We start from the raw sequence: 20,962 nt of genomic DNA on the forward strand, positions 1-20,962 counted from the left end.
ACACTAGGATGATCTAGAACTGTCATTTCAGGACTGTTCCCTTCCTGCCCAATTGTTTCCCTGTCCACTAGACTGAGAAGTAAGTAGCTTTCAACCGATGGATTCATGACAACTTAGTAAGCATTTTCTTTGACAAGCAAAATGCACAGTTAGTGTTTTACAAGGCTTCCTATTTAGTTCAAGGCTTTTCATTTGTTTCATCAGGTCAAATTCTCTAGTATTCAAAATTACATTCTGATACACATGGCTAAATTCAACCCACTAGTAACACTGAAGTCAGTGGAGCTGTATGTAGGATGAAAATACCCTATATTCTGGACTTGGCTTTTGGAGTTGCATGGTATGGCTACTGCACCCTCTTTGAGTACACGCAGGAACACAAACTCCTTAAATATTTCAGAATACAACCTCAATTCAACAGAAATTTGCTGGTGGCTTAAACACGAGCTATTAGTAAATACGAGTGACTGCAGTTGCATTTGCTAATCCCAATAAATTGTTCTGCTGACTGGAAAGCCTGCTCTATCTCCACTTGCGTGGCAGTTCACGAGGTTGTCTCAGTATCATCTGCATTATTAAGGTATATGAAAATGTTCTGTTACCTTTCCGAAATTCCATTTTCTACTTGTCACCTAAGCTTACCAGTACAGCAATAGCAATTCCATGAAGCTTTAGTTTTAAGGTGGGTTGGTTTGGTTTGGTTTCCCTTGAAATGAAACTCATACCTATTTTGCAGGGATTCTGGGAGAAGATAAATGGAGAGGAACATGTCCTTCTGTCTCCCAACACAGATTAATAGCAAAACCTCAAGTCCACTGAAACATGCTCTCAATTTAGAAAGTGCTGGTGCTATAGAGAAAGCCATTGATTATTAATCCTTGGTTTGTAACACTTGAGAGCAAGTACAAAAACTGTATCTTCTTAGAAAAGAGAAGCTAGGGCTTCTTAAGTCTGTAGAATTTAGAACATCATTTCAAAATCCATACACTTATACAAAAAGCTGTATAATTCCAACATTAAAAAAATCAGGAATGTATCTTATTTCAGTTATGCATTAACTGCAGGGTTTGGATTAGGAGCACCTGGGCAATGCAGTTTGTGGCTATGCTCACATTTAATATATACATGTTTCCTGCAGAGGATGTAGGTCCGGGTCTGAGGTGGTCTTACCCTGCTCCAGCACTGTATTAGTGATGGAGAAAGCTATTGCTTCATAGAATGCATGGTTGGTGTGGGACTTGGGCTTTTCAGAGTGGCCTTTCTAGACCAAATCACTGCTTAAACCTTTGCTTATTAACCCTCACAACTGTGATGTGGAGAAAACTCTTCACAGATGGGAAATTAAGTAATAAATTCAGGGAGCTTTCCTATGTGACCTTGAGCATCAACAGCAGAACCATAATTATAACTCAGAGTATTCCTAACTCCTAACCCTGTGTTAAACAACATTTATACCTGGATTTGGTACATAAAACCTTGACAAGTTACATGGGAGGAAAGGGAGAGACAAGAAAGGACATTATCTCTGCACAAATGGTATCTTCAGATTAAATGGAACCTCTAACAGCCTAGAGCCCAGCTTCTTTGCATTTTGTAATCAGTTCTTTTTGAGAGATCTGCTGTTTGCAATTCCCATCTCTTCCTATAAAAACCTTTCTTATTTGGAAAAGAAAGGATTAAGACTGGCTTTTGCAAACCTGACTAGAGGCAGATCAGGAGAGCATTACTGGCTCTCATTTGCACACCTTTTGGACAGGTGGCTAAACTGCTCAAAAACCAGACAAAACGAGGGGATGCAAAGTAACATACTAACTTCTTTAATAGAGTCCAATCCAATTAAACCAAAATCACTCTGTGAACCCCTGGGTTTATTCACACTAAACAAGTCAGTGGTACATAGTGTTAACCCGATAGCTCATCGTGTTTATACCCTAGGTCCCCACATGAAAAATGAGCACCAGTCAACCAGACTGCAATGGTATTTTTCCTTCCTTTTCTTTTTTTATCTTTTTTTTTTTTTCATAAAACTATTTCTTTCATAGACTTAAAACAACCAACTAGCCAAGTTATTCATTATGGTACATCTAAAAAAAAAAATTAATACTAACCCTAATGTGACTGCTGCTTTAAGAGTGCTCTGTGTCTCGCCTTAGACTGGCTTTTCAGTAGCAATTCACTACAACAGGTCCTAAAATAATAATAATAGAGAATTAAAAAACTGACAGCAAGTTTAATGGTCAAAAGTAACAAAAACAACCTGTTCCAAATGGTGGTTTTTCTCAGCAGTTCAGTTCTGCTGCAGCACTCACAGCCTCACAAATGGTAGAAGGGGTTCAAATTCTTGCACCTTCTTTAAGATTTTCTGTTTTTTCAAAGGACAACTGCATTGTACCCTGGTAGGTACCATGGGGCATTTTACTTACTGTTATATTCAATAATGGGTCTGGTTTTAAAACTTACTGTTTTTCTGGGGTAGGTTAGGGAAGGTGGGGAATAGAGAAAGAACAAAATCATAGCTCCCTGTAGCTGTAGCTCCCCAGGTGCCTCGGTCACTAGGACTGTCTAAGTCTCAGACCAGTGCTGGTAACATTTATTCTAGAAGATCACAACTAAAAACCAGCAGCAGCCTCTAAAGCTCCATTTGGTGTTTTAGGTCATGTCTTCCGTTTAAGGTCACCATCTTCTGTATTTTATCAGCTAAGAAGCATTTTCTTCCTCTCCCCAGTGAAGGTTTAAAGGTGGGGTAGGGCATGAGATAAAAGGGGAAGCTAATATGAATAAAAAATTCTCAGCTACAGAACCAAATTTCATTATTTCATCTTTCATTCACAGCATCTTATCATTATAGCCAGACTGCTGCTTTGCTTTAAGATCAAACTGATCTCATTTCCCCTCTGGCCCCATTGGTTGCTGGTCGACCTCTGGATCCACTAGGGATGATGCAAATGCTGACTGGACGATCTGAAACCCAAATGACTCCAGGAGAGACATGTTCTGTTGGGGTGAAAAGGGGGATCCTAAAGCAGGACCGAGGTCCCCAAGTGGGCCACTGAGGGCCCTGACGTGAACTTTCTGTATGTGTTTGTTCAGATAAGACTTTGATCTGAAAAAGCTGCCACACTCAGGGCAAGGGTACTTCTTCTCTCCTTCTGTCTCCATTTTGTTTTTGCTGACTGCCATGTCACACGAGAAGGACCCATTGGTGCTCTGTTTCTCAGGAGTCTTGAGGTCACTGGTGTCAGAGAGGTCTCCATATGAATCAGAACTCTCAATCGGGTCCGAATGTGAACATTTCTGGCCTTCTATGGGAAAAAGAAAAGAGAAGTTTTCAGAATCTTATCTCCCAAAACCAGTATTTAACATGCATTAAAATAGATCATATTGGTTACCACCTGATTTCATTAATGCAAATCATGACAGAATGATAACATCGCAATCTCTCATATTCAAGAGCCCTTGACCACAGGTCTTCTTTACAAACCACAGCTGCTATCAGAGCAACATCCAGGTTTTTAGTATGGACTTTTCATGATACTGATTGGGACCATAACGGGTCTCTGGTTTATGTAACACTTTTTTGAATCCCAAAGATGTCTCACAACATTTACACCTCAGGCACTACAAAAGGATGGACCTACTGATGAGTTTTTAATTTTACAGTTCATTCCCACACTTCTGAAATATTGCTGATACTTTGGGGTAGAGCCTAGAAACCTAATGAAGAACAGGCTGCAGCAAGATGTGAAGAAACCTGGAAACACTCAGCAAAACAGCAGTGAGTTACTGCAATTTAAGGCATGGAATTCCATTTAGACTTGAGGAACTTTTTGATTTTTACAAACCAAATGCAATGCTGTTAGAAGTGAACTTCACAATCTAAAATGGTTCCATCTTAAAATACTGTAGTGTGAAACAGGAGGGAGGTCAGAGACACTATTTTAAGTCATTTGGATACATATCCTGGCAAAGCCATTGGTATGTTTGGAGTGCTCCCCATTCTCTTCTCACATTATGCCAAGAAAGTTTGTCCACGCTTTTTGCTCAGCGCATGTGAATGAGCGTGGGAAACCCAGACATACTCCTCAACAAGTCTCTGAATACAAATAAGCTGGAGATACTATTAACTCTAAAAGACCAAAGAACCACTTGGCACAACCCAAAAGACAGATTTGCTATGGATTCGGCATTACAAACCAAACAGGATATGCATGAAATCAATACACCACTGAGCTGGAGTAAATCTCTTGTTAAGTCAGCATACCACCCAAACCCAAAGGGCTTCTGTAGTAACTCTATCAGGACTTCAACAGAAAGAAAAATCACACAGCTAGCTTTCTGCTGGCACAGACTTTGTTTAACCCAGCCTGCTGTGCTACCCTGGGCAAAAAAAAAACCCTAACTTTTCGGGACAACCATGGTTTTGAAGAATTTTCTGATGTTTCAGCTTCCCCAAGAATACTGATAGCTCAAACCCAAGAAGCAGAAAGCAAGCTATTTGACATAAACACAGCTTCACATACTCAGAAGTTAATTCCTCTTCAGCTATTTCTACCATATTTCCTTTTATAGAAGCTAAAACCAGGTTAAACAAACAAACAAAAAAGCAACAGTACTATTCACCTTCTACCTGTCCTCCTCAACAGCATTAATAAGTGTAACTACAGGTAGCTGCATGGCTCCTCATCAAGCTGAGAATGCATACTGCTTCCACCTCTCAAGAATCTTTATGAACTGCATTTTGCAGCTCCCCCTTCCTTCACCAGAAGTCAGCTATGTGGTTTGACTGGCACAAGACTCAGGCAGAATGGTACAAAGGAACCATCAAGGATCTGTACCCAGGCAACATTCAGATACTGACTGCTCCTAGGAAGATGGTCAAGATGAACTAACGTGCCTTTTTCAATCTCTAAAAATCAAAGAAGCTGCCAAAAATTCATGTACCTTTACACGTGCATCTCCTTCCCCCAGACTTGTGAAATCAGCTGTCCAAGGACAGGTATTAAATACTATGCGATGCTCTGCAGTTTCTCTGCATCTCCCTATGCTTCTCTCCAGTGTTTTCCCTGTCTTTCCTCCCTCCCCTTTCTCACACCCAGCCCAGCACCCCACACACAAAGTTCTGCACAGAGCAGCAAGGTGCAGAGCAGCGAGTCTCTTGCCTTTGATGCCATAGGTCCTGACGCAGTGGAACGCTGCTCCCCCATTCGGGATGGACTCCTGGTGCCTGGAGACCTGGGGAAGGGGAACACCGTGGTGGGTTTTAACATGGACCTTTAAGTAGGAGGCAGAGGAGAAACCTAAACAAGATAAAAGGAGATGAGATCCTGCCACCAGCAAAGACACACATCTGCCTTCCCCATTCTTTTAATCTTTGTCTTGCTCCTACTCCCTATTACAAAGTTGCCATTATACTAACTTGATTTCTGGTTACCTACAACATGCTCAAGTAGGATTCCTAGACATAATCAGGCAATTAATACATTTAATTAGACTTCATTTGCTGTTTGGAAGTCATGATGAAAGAACAGCCTCCTTGAGAAACAAACCCAATGTAAGCAAACCTAGCAAATAACACGGAACTCTCTGGAAAAACAAAGGCAGAGGAGACATGATACAAAAAAGGCACCCATGTCCCTTTACCATTTTTTGTGCTGCTTTATTTTAGTTAAATAATGTTCATAATTTGATACTACTTTGGAAAATAGTTCAAATTAGTTTATTTTATGCTGTTCAGATTTGAAGGGATGCCACTTAGTAGCGCCCCTCTTTGGCATTTAGTGTGCTTTCCCCTTAGGTGTATAGTGAATCCTAGAAGCCAGAAAGCTAAAACTGCTGAGGTTTTAAGGTATACAGTTTTGTTCTACAGCAACTTTTGAAAACATTTCACCCTTCAGCTCATCCCGAATTTCAATACAACTCATATTTTGTCTGCAGTTAAAAAAGCCCAATACAACTCAAATGAAATGTCAATACTTCTATTAGTTCTGCTCTGAGCCCAAACCACTGAAATTAAAAACACAGATTTCAAACAACTGATTTCTAAACAAAACAGTGTTTTACATTTGTGCATATGCTTTTCTAAACTGTTTCTGAAGTCTCACAAATACAACCTTTTCCTTTCATGCAAATTATCTCAAAATATACTTTGGGATGGTTTAAAATTCAATTTTTATAAGATTTGCAGTTAGTACTCGTGCATTTGGAGTACATATATGAGGCACAAAGACTTCCTACACAGGGTACACCTATCAGCAGCCTTCTTAATTTTCCATTGTGTTTTGAACAGAATATTATGGCATTTTCACATTAGAAACATTTTTCTTTAACATCTTAGAACACAACACAAGTTTCACCATGACAGACAGAGTTTCAGATTTCTCTGTCCCTTTCTGCATAGAGAAAGCCAGGACCTAGATTTTTTTAAACCAATACAGCATTTACAGCACAAGCCCTTGCAAGGGAAGCTTTGTACCAATGCTTCATTTTAAATACAGATAGATAGTCTAGTGTAAGGCCACTTTTCTATTGATATAACTGCATTTATGTTTGATGCTATATAAGAACATCTTAGGAAGAATGCAGAACCAATACTGGCACAGCTCTCTGTGGTGGATTTTCTGACAGCAGCTGTTAGGTGCTGAACTTAACAATGAATGTGGCTTTACACTAGAATTCCCTATGCCAACCCAACAGAATATCCCTCTACCCAGACTTTTCTTAGAAGCCAGGATCAAAGAGTATTCAGAGGTAATTAAGAACTATTTATGCAGGACCTACAGAGCAAGACAGAACTCCACAGCAACCTGCTGAAGGGCAAAGAGCAGACTACTGAGAATGAGCAAGAGTTACTGTACACTTCCAAGTTGAAGATAAATGCACAGAATAGCACATACATCACAAGTGAAGAAACCAAGAACATACGACTCACAATACAGCAGAATCTCTTAGGCCACATGTCATCCAGGGAATCAATGTAATGGTATTATTCTCTGAGATAATGCAAGACCTACCCTCAGACACAAAATGCTGTACAGAAAATCTCCCTGTCCCACAAGAGAATGTATTTTTCCAAATACTAAAATTTCACCGTGGAGATGGACAGAACCAGTGTTTGACTGGTATAGAGAAAAGGACACAATATAGATATAATGCTGATGCTTCCAACTACAATGTACTTCCCTTATTTCAGACACATCTAATAACCACGTGCATGCTGAGATGAGCCTTGACATAGCAATGCATTAAAATCCTACTGCCAACCATTAAAAAAGGACTACCTACAGCTATTCAGTGTTCTTCTATACTACAACTGCCACAAGAAAATGTGAAGTTGTAATCTCTGCTATGTGGTATTTTTTCTGAACTCAGAACTCTATTTGTAGAGTACATTGTTTTCTCTAATGAAAACTGCCTGCAAAGTGTGTTTGCTCCCCTTTATGCACTCGGCAGATGAACATGCGAGTCATCAACTTCCATCAGAGCAGTAAGAGTGCCAACAGGAAACTTTAAAGTGAGATTTTTTGTTCCATTTTTATCCCCCCCTTTTTTTTTTCTGAAGCACTTAGCACTGGTCTTCCCCTCCCCCAGACTTTAATTATGAATGTCTGTCCTGGGAGGATGGGGAATTCAGAGATAATAATCCTTTACTTTTAAAAAGCTCTTTAAAAACAAAGTCAGGCTAATGCAGAGAATCAAGTGGCAGTGATTTTCAAAGAAGGATTGTATGTATTGTTTTATCCATACACATCTCTCAGCTTTGCAGAGCAGATTATTTCTTCATAGCAGAGGAACCAACATTAAAAACAGACCGAAGAAATCTATAAATGTGACCTATCCCTTGATCTCTTAGATACATCTATAAGGAGACAGACTATAGAAATAACTGCAGGATGCTTCTTTTTCAAAATTTCCAATTTGGATTTAGCTGGAACATGTGCAGAATATATCAACTCTGTATCCACCTGGAAAGATACAAGAATTCATCTTACAGTAAACAAGAATTCCATCTAACTTGTGATTGGAATATTTACCCTTCTCCTAACTCATTTCTGTGAAACAAACAATGTTTGTGTGTCTGAAACAGAAAAGGAATCTTCAGAGTTGCACCGGTGATTATGAAGTATCAGTTCTAGACTTGCCAAAGTCATTCATCTCTGAAGTTCTTTGAAAAAGCCCACACAAGCAAATACAGTTCCTAAGAATGGTTATAGAAGATTATGTAACAACAAAGCAGGAGCAGGGTTTTTTTTTATTTCAACTGATTAAAGAGAATTTGCCTTAAAAAGTGAGGATTGGAGATTAGTTTTCGTAAGCACATCTTAGATGAGCTCTTGAAAGAAAACCCCAACAAACCCAACAGAAAATCCCAGGGGAAAAAAACCCCAACAAAACAAAACCAAAACTAAACCCAACCAACAACATTGCCCAGCTTCCCTGATTTAACAGGACTTAATTGCTTTCATAATTATTATAAGCATAAAGAACCCATGTGAGAAGATAACCTGGAAAAAGCATCAAATCATGATGGTGATTTTTGGACATTATACTGCCATTTTGTAAATGAAATTAATAAATGGAATCAGTGAATGGGTCACGCATGACATGACAAACCAGTGGCTACTGCTGTCAGCCACGTACTCAGCTTTCAAGCTCCTAAATCCACTAAAAACCTTTAAAAAAACATGAGACACTTGATTAAGAAAAGCCTTCAGTCTTCTGGTGGGATATACTGTGGGCTTCTAAGCTCTGTCTTTAACACCAGGATATGTTCATCTGGGTAACAATCACCTTCTCATCCACTTTTTTTTGGGTTTTTTTGTTGGCCAACATCCAAAATTCTCTCTACAAGCAGCCTGACATCTTGCTTGACTATACTATATCCAGAACTAGCTAAGTTCCAAATAATGTTAGCTGGGGGAAGAATCAAACAAAATGCCACTGCACAAGCACCACAGTCATGGCACAATTGCAGTGGGGTGGGACACTGAGTAGCTTCTAATTGCACAAATGCCTATCAGATAGATGCTTCTAATACAGAAATTTTCCACTACCCTTCATCTTCCCAGGCTCTACAATTTAAAAGGTACCTGTTTAAAACAATCAACATTATCATTTGATTCTAGAACACTATGGATTAAAAATTGTACTGTTTTGGATCATAAATCGATAATCAAACTTCATAGCATAAAACAATGAGTTCACAACATAATTGTCTGACAAATCCAGTCTGTATCTTCCCTTTCCTATGAATTCTAACACTGAGTAGACATTTGAACCATAATTCAGTAGATGAATTACATTTTCTGAGTGCTGCTGTAAACTGAAATTCCCAGCAGACTAGATTCTGACAAGACACATAAACTGTAAGAAAAAACTAGATGCTTCAAGTTTGCTGTACAACAGGTCCCCTATCATTCTACGCAGAAGTGTACATTCTGTTTATATCTCCACTGTACATTTAAACCTGTAAAATGTTAATAAACCATTTAGTCCTTTCATTGTTCGAATGCCAGAGCTATCTTTTGTCATGCTGGCTGAATTTCAAAGGAGCTGCAGTGACATCCAGTGGTAGTTCAGTTGAAACTCAATCTCACAAATCTTGGAAACAACGCAATTCCTCCCAACCCGTTTGAGTTTCTGTTTGGCACCATGTTCAACTAAAGGAGAGTAGGATAGCACCTGGATCTTGGAAAGCCTCTTTTCCATGTTGTTACCACAAAAAGAACTGGGATAAGCTTAAGCAGTTTTTCACAAGATAAGTCTTTAGCTGGAAAGAAAACCAAGCTTCATTTCATACCATCAATCCGGAGCCTTCAGAATCTGAAGATTTTTAACCAAGATGCCTTTGCCACTCAAACTTAACAACACTCTCAGGACCTAGGAGACTGTTTAACTACTGGAAATGTCTCTCATTACTCATCAACTAACTCCCAATCATCCAAAAAGCTCCCTGCACAGTTCTCACATTAAATAGAAAACAGCTTTATTCTCTCGAAAGATTTCACCTCTCTTAATTAGAAAAGGGAACACACATCATAAATAAAGGACTCATTAGAAAAAACAAGATCCCAAAACACCACAGCAGCCCCTTCCTACAAGGTATGTACGCCTGTGTGAGCCAACAATAGATTCTGAAGTTGTATATTAATCATTAAAAAAAAAAAAAGACAATAGTGAGTCAAAATTCTTTTTCCAGCTTGCCTTACAAGCCCACAAAGCCTAAGTTTACAACTCTTTCCAATTGAAGAGTACCACAAACAGACAGAAAAGCTTCAAAAGCTCTTAGTCATATGGTTTAGTCGAGCAGGGAGTTGGACTTGGTATTTATGATCCCTTCCAACTCCAGACATTCTGTGATTCTGTGAAAAGCTGTATTTGTACAAACAACAGTAAAGCACGTATCTAGTGCTCTTTATAAAATTTGGTTTAGAAACGTACACTAATACAAAGCAATTTCTTAGGTTAAGAGGGAGAAGCAGCTTGACGCTACTGCTGCACCAGGAGGGTAAGCAAGACTGATAAGATAATATAGATTTTCAATGTATTCTTAATGTGTATTGGTGTGAATTTTACAGATTCTTCTTCTTAACTGATTGTGAGGACTCAGGTCTAGCCAGGTATAGGAAATAAAAGGTGTATGGTGAATAGCAGCAAGGCAACGTATCATGGTTATTGTACAGGTTATTGTGTTTAGCAAATAAAACTCTTAAAACTGTCTAGAAACAATTTGCTTCAGATTTAAACTGAATTTCTTCAGGAACTATCAGCCATGTAAAAAGGCCAGAGGCCAGACCTATAGCTCCATCAGTTTCAAGGTTAACTATTCAATCAGAAAAAAACAGAGACTACGTACACATCTATGGCATAACCTCCTCCTGTTGCAGACAGACTCACGCAGCCTTACAGCTTCCCTCAAGTGCTGCCCCATCCCACTGAAATAAAACAGTAGTTTCTTCATTACCTCGGTTACAGATAGTGCAGAAATTGCTTGGTCCTTCACTATGTTTCTTCAAATGATCTGCCATATATGCTGCTCTCAAGTACTTCCCACACACCTGGCATGGAACTTTGTCTTCATGACATGCTAGGTGTGAGCGCAGTCGGTCACGAGTGGCAAAGGAAGCATTACAAGTCTGCAAGTATAATGAGAACTATGTGATTCATCAACTCTGCTAAAAGCACTGATATTGTTGAACATATTTAGTATGCCTTAGAGTAAATCTAAGAATCCTGTGCATACACACAAATGACATGATGCACAAGGCATTTTCCCACAATAAAAAATTCAGATAACCAGCACACTGCACAAAATGTAATGTTTCTACTTGCGAGGATTAAGAAAGCAAGAAAACAGCTCTAACATACTACAGGAATCAATTTAAGAATTGTAAGACCTTAGCTCCTCTCTGAGGCTGAAGACACAAAAACTTTAAGTAATATTAACAAAAGAAACAGCAGAAACCATTCCATTTACAGTAAGTTCTGCCATTTCACTGGGCCACTACAAACACTTTGGACCACTCAAAATGTCCTTTCTGTCAGTTTCCTAATTTTTTTCTTTGATCAATCTAACTTCAGCACATAGAATCCCTTTGGAGTATGAAGACGTACAAACAAAGCATCAGAGAACTGGCTGGGATGAGGATACAATGAAAGAGAGTAAAAGAGTCATCCTGGTATCCACCATAGCAGTACAGACAAATTGTAGAAGTGAAGCTTCGGAACTGAGCAGGTATCAAAATAACTGTATGGCCCTGTAATCTGTTTATAACTTACCCCTGATCAAGGTATCATATTCCACTCACTACTGTGAAATAAACTTGATTTGGCATTAAGCTAATATTGATTTTACTTGCCCACTTCCCAAGCGTAATCCATATGGTAAGATGAGTGAAGGCTTCCTCCCAGTTTTATGATCATACCAATTGGCAGGCATGCAGACTACATATATAGCCCATTACAACAGCCTGCCAGCTCTGAAAGGCTTGCTCTGTCTCTAACATGTGAAGGAAAATAAATCACCAGCAATACACTGTACAAGTTATTAAAGATACAGTCTGAAACCATTGCTCACAAGTATGAGAGGAAAAACAAAAGCAAACATACATCAGAATGACCAGAGTAAGCAGGCAACAGTGTTAACATTCAAGAGTGTGGAGTGGTTTTTTTACATCACTTTTATATATATAAAAAAAAAAATCACAGTTTTATAAGCAGAACCCTTTCAGAGGTAATATGATATTATTAAGTGACTTGGGAATTGAATATATTCTGTCTTTTCAAGTATCGGTGTGTAATTAAACAACTGTTTATCAATAGACTTTAATGTAACAATCCTAGTAAAATTCCAGAATTATAACTTTAAATAAGTGAAATTGATAATACAGAAGACCATAACCCACATAATTTTATATAATTAAATTTATCAAGAGCTGATTGAAAAAAAAACAACACTGAAGACAGCTGAAAAGTACCTATCAATTTCAGGAGGCTTTACACTCATTTGATCCTGTGAGATGCCTAAGTATGGTAAACTCCCATAGAGCTGCGACTATTCTGCAGCAAGCACAAGGCTTAGCACCTCAGAGGATCAGGACTTAACGAACTTAAAAAGACAACAGTAAAATTAACTGGATTTCTGCAATATACACAGTTTAACTAAGCTCACCAGACAAAGATTCATAAATTACAAGTAGTGCAGAGGCAGATTCTGGAACGTGAAAGATTTCTCTTCATTTGAAATCTCAGTACACAGCGCTGAGCAAAACAGGTGCAGCTTTCACTTACTAAAATGTCCTCAGAGGTAAACACTCATTTCAGGCAGGATTCCAGCACTGATACTAATCAGTCTGTTGGATATCAACTACAGATATGTAACTAGGCAATCAAAAATGACAGCCAAGAGATCCATCATCAGTAAGTGTAAAAATACTGAGCCACAGGAAGCGTCCATACAAAAGCATTGGGAATGCATTAGTTGATGAAGCAGACCAGAGACAAATCACAGAGATGCCAGAAGTGAAACGAGATCTGTTCCATACTGAGCTTATCAATTTGAAAGCTTAGGGAAAGGCAATATAATAATTTCTCTGTTTGATCTCTTTGCTGCTGGGCTGTGCACAGTTCACCTTTGGATAAGCTACGTAATAAATATATCTGTGAAGAAGCTTAAAAAAAAGTAAAAATTAAGTCCAGTGGAGAAAGCAAGAACTAGTTTAGCTGAATCATAACAATGGGAGACAGGACCAGGTTTAAAGAAGACCCCAAAGTTAATATTCAAATAGTTAATATTTATAAAAGGTATAGAGAAAAAAGTTTTATCTTACAAAAGATGTGAAGTGCTAAATGAGTGCTAAGAATTTATCATTAATTGTTAATCATAGAAGAAAACTCTCCAGTGCTTTCCTATCAAACATTGCACAGGTATATAAATAGATTAAAAAAGAATATATATATATATATAAAGTTTAAAAAACATTGTTTAAGAAATACCTCTTGAAGGTTCAACTTTTCTATGGATGTGGATGTCTCTGAGCTTATTCCATGGTGGCTGCCATTTTCCTGCTAATAGGCAGGAAGTAAGAGAAATTAGGACAGGAAGAAACTCATTCTGCATTGAAATCAATGGGAAAAGCACTGGACTTTGGATGCCAATTTTAGGGTTACTTAAATAAATAATTTTTTCTTTGTCAAAAGTTGTACTTTAAGTTAACCTGCATTTTTCTCTTTTTAAATTGCCAGAACAACAATCTGTCTCTTGTCCCTGCAAAGAGGCAAACTTCTTTTTTCTCCCCTTGTTCTTTCACATCCACAGATTTTGAGATCACTGTTTCCTCCCAAACTGCAGCCTAACTTTCATACCATTCACACTCAAAAGCCAACATCCCAGCTTCACCCCTTCCCATAGTGAGTCAGCAAACTGAGCTACCCCATCATGGCCAGAAAACTGACTTACCCCTTCTCCTACATACAGAACTCTGCTGTCAGATTCAAAAAATAAAAATTTAAAAATAAGTGAACAATTAAATAAATCACCAGTGCAACAATCCAGGGGAAAACATCCCAAATGCATTTGGTATCTTGTCTGGACACCAAAGCAACTTCTTGGATTTCTCAGCTGCCTTGGTTCTTTGGAGGCCTTCCCTATTCTATTTTATCAGTCGTGAAAAAGCTGGAATCAGGTCTTTGTCTGGCATCAGGTGCTGCAGCTTTGGATAGTTTTTCAAAGATCTGTGAAGCACAGCTGCTATTTTAGGGGGATGAGTGTAGGATTACATGCTGAGCACTAAAAACTAGAGCTGTTGTGGTGATGTTCAGCTTACAATTGTCCTGCTTCTCATAGTTTCATTCTGAAGTTGGGTAGACACCTTCACACTTTAGCTTTGGTAGCCCAAAATGTACCATGATGCTACATCAACAGAACATTAGGTATCCACTGGTCTGTAAAGGTAAATGAGGGCTCAGGTAAATCGCCAGTGGATTTTGTTTAAATCGTACTAGAGCACAACTTCCAGGAATGCCACTGCCATAGAGGATTCTGGAAAGCTTTCCTGTTTACTGAGCACTTCTCTTTTGCAGTAAATATAAACAAAGCATGACAATAACATTTTCAACAGGAACTCAGATTCAAAAAGGATGCTCAATGCTGTTCAGGCTGCCCTCAAGGGGAGCTAATTTGCCAAACAAAATTAATGAGAAAAACAAAAAAAGAGACTGGAAAATGGGGAAACATTCCGGTATGAAGTTATTTTCCTTCTTAGTGGCCAGATTCTGTGTTTAAATACATGTCATGAAACAGAATCGTTACTGGTTATGAGATGATCACAAGGAGAACTTTACCAATTTTTACATCAGCTTCTGGATTTGAAACCAGTTTTCAGTGTGATGGCATCCCTTCTGCAGTTTGTACCGTGCATGCTTATGAAGACTTTCTAAATCTGACAGGATACTATGAAGTATTGTTTTTGCAAGGACACACAACAGCTCCTTAACAGATTTTTTACACCTTAAGATTCAAGAAAAAATTATTTTGCATGGTTAAGCAGCCAAAAATCAAAACCAAACCAAGCCTAAATGAGCACCTCAACTCTGTCCTGATGCTGGTAACCTACAGCCTGCACCTTTGAACTGAATGACCAGCGCATGCAGAATTATGGTCCTTTAGACAACACACAATGAGAAAGGCTAATGTTAGAAACTGCTATCATAAAATTTATGTGTGCCAGGAGACAGAGTAGAGCTTGGCTGTACAATCTTAGCTTCTGTATTTCTTTACGTTCTAGCTCTTAGTGTATCCTCTGATTCACACTTATAGAGCTCATATTTAATATTCTTAGTCAGAAAACTATTAAAAAATTATCAGGCATCAGCTGGCAAAGGACATGTATTATTAATGCTATTCATTAATAAACTGTATTTATTCAGTAACACTGATGTCAACTGGCAAGAGACTGGTGAGATTCTGTTTATGTTGGGACCTAAACATTCACACTTGCACACAAATACATGTTCATCTTCAGTTCATCCACCCAGACCCCTTGCTATGCCCAAATGATGAAGCCTTTTTATGAGTGAAGTTTTCCAATTTATGTAAATCTATAACCCCTAAGTCATTTTAAGAAGCTTAAACCAGTCTAAGGCTTTATAGAAGATACGCAGTTAAATCAATGTGAAGTCCTTATGGCCTGATTTCTGAAGGTGTTGGGCTTCCACAGATCATACAGAGGTCAACCAAAACCTTCATATTGCTCTATATGCCTGAGAAAAATGTTCATGGGATTATTAAAGTTGCAAAACATTTCAAAACTTTCATAATTTGGAGGAAATGTGGGAGAGGTGTGTCCAGGTATGGTGAAAAAACACGCAGCTCAGGAGGCAGCAGTCATGTAGGACTGACTGACTGGGTTCAGACAGTGTGGTTAAAAATATCAGGAAACAAAAAATCCTCTCAGCTTCACTGTCTTCAAAGAAAATGAAAACTATCTTGCTCCAACTTTCTTTAAATAAATAAATCAATCTTTCTTCAGGGACCAAGCAGGGAGACTGTTACCCAGCAAATGTTTTAGAAGCTTGCCTGACAACTATGTGAAGGCAGTGAATGACAGTGGAAGCCGATTGTGAGCTTTGGTTTTAGTTAATACTTACTTCCAGGCACCTTTTACATCTCTCTACAAGTGTATTACAAAATATCTTTCTTAATTTGATCTTTTAAATCCTAATGAATAATTTAGTAACTGGAAAAAACTATATACAACATTATGACATTGTATTACAAAGGATACTGTGATGCCATTACATAGATTTTCCCTGGGATAAAACCAAAAAGCTTCCAATTTTGCTCAGTGCAATGTTCTGAAGGCTATGTAATTAAAAAATCGAAGTATCTTGGCAAGTTACAATATTCACCAATTTTATTTGGAAGTATTCTAAAAAAAACCCAAAATGAATTCAGCATTGGAGCCTCCTGTTGGCAACAACTGCAATAAACAAAAAAAAGGAGGAAGGGGCATGGAGGCCATCAGCAGTGACACTGACTCTAAGCCCAGGGACAAGGTGGCTGGGTAAGAGATCCAGGGTGAGACTGGGATAAAGCAGCAGGGAAGAGCATCCGGCAGGAGGGGAGGGAGGCAGGAGGACCAAAGCTGTAGATGACACAAGGGGCTGGGGGACGGGAGGGATGGAAAGCAGCTGTCACTGTTGAACACAGTTATTTACCCATATTTATCCCAATTCACACATACATGGTATTTTTACTGATACTTCATAACTGTCTGCATGCATAAATGCAATGCCAAAGATTACCCATACATGAGTCTAAACCCCTTCAGCTCCTACCTGACACTTGTGAGGTCTCTCTGAGGTATGCACCTGTTTGATGTGTCCATTCAAGTGGTCTGGCCTTGAAAAAAAAATACACATAAGCACACTTAAAACACATACTAAAAGTAAACTTACAATTTTAACGAAAAAATAAGATCCCAGCAGTGGATTATTACAAATGTATTACAAATGTGGTGATATTTAACTTTCCAAGAACCAGATGACCAACAACTGGGACTCTACCTTGACAAGTACCCTCGCCAACTTGCTAAAAAGGCAGCATTTTCTCAGGGAGAAATGATGACGGAACGATCAGAGAAAACAGGAAATACAAGCTACTATTTGCAAGCCTGCATGTCCCCTTCCAAAATCCTATTTAGATCTTGACAATCAGGGCACTCTGATTTACAGTTGCTGAGTATTTGAAAATCAGATCCTTTTGGTTTCTGTCACAACCATGGATGTACGAAGCCAACTTTAAGCACCACTGTGCAAAAAGGCTGACAGTAAACTGTTGCTGTGACACATTTTCCACCAGCAAGATGAAAAACTACTGTTCTAACTTACAACTTGGTGGGGAGATTCATTAATACAAATAAAGTGCTCTGAAGGTCCCAACTAGAAGGTGCAATGGAAGAGCAAATTATTACTGAAATTAAAAGACAGACCATTCTTCACAATCGGTAAAGCCTACTTTAAAGACGAGAGGACTGAATAGCTGCAGATTTTCCTGGTGGGAGTTTCTCCTAGTGGGAAGAAAGCTTTTCATTGTACGAAGCCAAAACTGCTTGGAAACAAGTTCTCCACCCTCTCCTCCCCCAACTTCCCAGCTGCACCAATGGGAGGGCGCGGGATGGAATTCACACACGGCGAACAGAAGATAGGCTGAACTTTGCAGGGAGGCTGTTAAACCTGATGCTCCAGCAAGCGGGTTGGAGCCGTGCAACCGGAAAGACTGGTTGGGGTCCTTGTAGGTACCTGAATCCTAGCAACCTCACGTGCTGCGCCATGGAGCGAGCGAAAGGCTACTAAAATAAGACATCCCGCTTCCAACTGCCGTTGGCTGAATACTGAAACTTAAAAGAGACTCTTCTTTTCATTCATACTTGGATTTTATAAACATAGACATTTTTGTTGCTTCCTTTTTGGACAGCATTCCTGCCTGTTCACATTAACTCACTGGGAAAAATGAGAACTCAACATGTATCTTCCACTTTCATCTGTGGACAAAACCCTCTTACACAGCAACGGCAGAAATCTTCCGGTGTTAATAAAACCAGTGAAAATTGGCAGATGATCCCCGGTAGCACTATGATAAGAAAAACTCTCACTACTAGCCACAGGTGAAATTTTCATGTTAGAACTTCACGTCCCTAAATCTGCAGTCCCTGTGCAGATGCACCCCTAATTATTCCTGCTTTTAAAAACGCAAAAGGAGTCTACACTGTTTTAGTTTAATTCAATAACAGCAAGTCCTGCTATCAAAAAGAGGGCTAGCAGGGGCATCATTTCTACATTTAGCGCATAGTAGCCTTCTGAATTGCTTTCGGATTCCGATTCCTTCCCTCCTGTTAGAGCAGAAAAGCGGCGGCTGCTACAAAAGCAACACAGAATATACGCATCCCCCTCCCCCCCTGCTTCTACTCTCCAAGCGAGCAACAAACTTCCAAAGAAGTTTCAAATTCATTAACTCAGACTATAAGATACCACTAACACGACTACGTGTTACCAAACTACTTATTAACTCCCACAAACAGCGACAACAAAAAAATCAGCAACATTAAATGCACAGATCTTACGTATGTTGCAGGGCAGAAACAGGATCCCCTTCAGAAGGATGTAAACCCAAAGGACACAAAGATCATGTAATAAAAGATACTTGATGCTGCAGCCTTTGAAATCTCACCTCTTCCTTCACATTTGGGTGATAAAAAACATTACGAACTAAGAGAAATGAAGGGAAGTTAAGAAAAAGAAAATTTAAAATGGATACGAGAAAAATAATAATCTTGAGATGTATTAATATTTGCACTTCAACAGCACCTTCCAACTACCTACAAATCAGTAGTCTCAAGACACTTATGTGAGGGAGGTAATTACTTCAATACCCATTTCACAGAAGAGTCATTCGAGGGAGAGACTAACTGATTTGCCCAAGGACACATATACACCAAGCCTGGGACAAAGCTGGGAATGTTACCCAGAAGCCACACGGACTCCCAGTTCTACGTCTTAATTACTTTTAAACCCTTTCAAGAGACTGTGGAATAGCCTCCCAGTGGAAATGTGGGAAGTCTCATTTCTTGAGACGTTTTAAAGTGGTACAGTCAAAACTATCCTAAGTACAAACTGTTCTTGCTTCCCGAGGAATAAAGAAGACAACTTCCTAGGTCTCCATTCACGTGTATGGTCCTTGTAAGTACTCTCTTACCTGGAAAAGCCTTTTCCACAGCTCTGGCAGATATAGGGCTTTCCCACAGAGCCATCGTGAGATCGAACATGATAGGACATCCTGTCTTTCCGCTTGAACCGTAAGCCACACACTGGACACGAGTAAGGCTTCTCGCCAGAGTGAGACAGCTTGTGCCGATTCAGGTGGTACACATCCCGAAAAATCTTGCCACAGATTTCACATGCCACCTGTTTCCTTGTCCTGCTTCTTTTTCGGGGAGCATCGGGGTCATCCTGACCAGGGACACCATTTTCACCCAGTCTTGGGGGTGGGATGTCTATGTAGCCCAGCTGTAAGCTTGTCACCCCATGTTGAGCTTCATGCTGACGAAGACGATTAGCATCCGTAAATACTTTCCCGCAGAGACCGCAAGGCAGAATACCAGCCTCTCGCAGCCCCCCTGGGGTACCAAACATCATGGAGTCCAAGAGATTGGCTTTACGGGGTCGCCCTCTGCCCCTCTTGGTGCTTAAAGTAGGGGCACTAGCAGCAACGTTCTGGAAAGGTGAGGCCAGCAGCGGTGGGGACAGAGGTCCTGCCACCATGGGCAGGCGGTCCACGCCCTGGAGAACAGGTAGGGAAGACTGCGCAGCAGTGAGCGCAGCCCGCGTGGCCTCGTCTTCAGGCATGCCAGCAATGCCATTGCCATTGGGTGCCAAAGTGGCACCGTTGGTCATGTCAAGAGGGAAGCCGAGGTCAGCAGCCCCCGGACGGAAGAGCATGATGTCGGGGCGTGCAGGGGGCACGAGGAGCTGCACATTGGACTGCTTGATGACCTCCTGGCAGATGTCAATCACAGAGCGCATCAGCAGGAACTTGGCGGCCGTCATGAGCTCTGGGAAGCTCTCCAGCCGCACCACGATGCGCGACGTGTAGGCGAAGTCCAGGATGTCTCCGAATACCTTGGAGCTGATGGTGTGCATCTCCAGCTCCCGCCCGCCCCCGGGGGTCCCGCCGGCCGCCGCACCGCCGGCCGCCGCTGCCTCCGTCGCGGCCCCCTCCGCGCCGCCGCCACCTGCGCCGTCGCCCAGCTGCGCGCTGAACACCGACTCGAAGTACTCGCTGCAAGCGGCCAGCACCGCCCGGTGCGCCGGGAAGCTCTCGTCGCCCACTCGCAGGAGCACGTCGCAGAAGCGGCCGCCGTTCTTGCGCTGCTGGTTGAGGCTGTGCAGCATGTCGGCGCTGTGCCGGCTCACCTGGTACGTGTAGCAGCCCGACGAGGGGCCGCAAGCGGCGGCCTCGCTCACCCGCTCCATGGGGGCTGCGCCGCCCCGCTGGCGCCCGCAGGGGGCGCGCGCTCTCAGGCCGCCCGGCGGCGCGCGCCGCCTCCTCCTCCTCCTCCCCGCCCCTGTCCGGGCCGACGGCGGCGGCGCGCGCTGCGCTCCCTGCACAGCGCGAGGGGAGTGCGGGAGGGGGGGGTAGGGGGGGGCGAGACAAAAGGCTCCGGCGGCCGAGGGGCGCGCGCGCCGCGCGGGGCCGCCGCGGCCGCGCGAGCTCCGCCCGGGCTCGGCCGCCACGAGGCGCTGCGGCCGCGGAGGCCGCCGCGGGAAGGGGCGTGCGCGGCGCGGCTGCAGCGAAGCCGGGAGGGAGGGGGAAGCTCCGGCGGCTGCGGCTCCGGGCTGCCGGCTCCGTCCGTCCCTGTGTGTTTGGAGCGGAGGAAAGATGGCAGCGGCTGCACTTCCTCTTGCACTT

General features: G+C 41.3%; 1 protein-coding gene across 5 annotated transcripts; it reads right to left on the minus strand.

Moving 5' to 3' along the window:
* Positions 1–1,794: 1,794 nt before the first annotated feature.
* PATZ1 (POZ/BTB and AT hook containing zinc finger 1) lies at positions 1,795–20,618 on the minus strand. Of its 5 annotated transcripts, XM_061370636.1 has the most exons (6): positions 19,250–20,609; positions 16,834–16,897; positions 13,492–13,563; positions 10,961–11,132; positions 5,160–5,297; positions 1,795–3,302 (listed from the first exon to the last, which is right to left on the minus strand). In XM_061370636.1, exons 1-6 carry the CDS (start codon positions 20,524–20,526, stop codon positions 2,884–2,886), a joined length of 2,142 nt encoding a protein of 713 aa, XP_061226620.1. In that variant the 5' UTR covers positions 20,527–20,609; the 3' UTR covers positions 1,795–2,883. The 5 variants fall into 5 exon arrangements, with proteins under 5 accessions (XP_061226620.1, XP_061226622.1, XP_061226621.1 ...); XM_061370638.1 differs by lacking the exon at positions 5,160–5,297 and having other exon boundaries at positions 19,250–20,614; XM_061370637.1 differs by lacking the exon at positions 13,492–13,563.
* Positions 20,619–20,962: the final 344 nt, after the last annotated feature.

The sequence above is a fragment of the Neopsephotus bourkii genome, unplaced genomic scaffold (genome assembly GCF_033783945.1).
Source record: "Neopsephotus bourkii isolate Nb327-2 ecotype Australia unplaced genomic scaffold, CSIRO-AGI_Nbou_v1 NB_1542, whole genome shotgun sequence".
NCBI lineage: Eukaryota > Metazoa > Chordata > Aves > Psittaciformes > Psittacidae > Neopsephotus > Neopsephotus bourkii.

Bases quoted from the DNA above. Each gene is read 5' to 3' on its own strand.
- PATZ1 (XM_061370636.1), bottom strand. From the start codon at position 20,526: ATGGAGCGGGTGAGCGAGGCCGCCGCTTGCGGCCCCTCGTCGGGCTGC. The intron at 16,898-19,249 runs GTAAGAGAGTAC...TTTTTTTTCAAG, and splicing joins TGTGGAAAAGGCTTTTCCAG to GCCAGACCACTTGAATGGAC. The intron at 13,564-16,833 runs GTAGGAGCTGAA...CCTGCCTATTAG, and splicing joins AGAGACCTCACAAGTGTCAG to CAGGAAAATGGCAGCCACCA.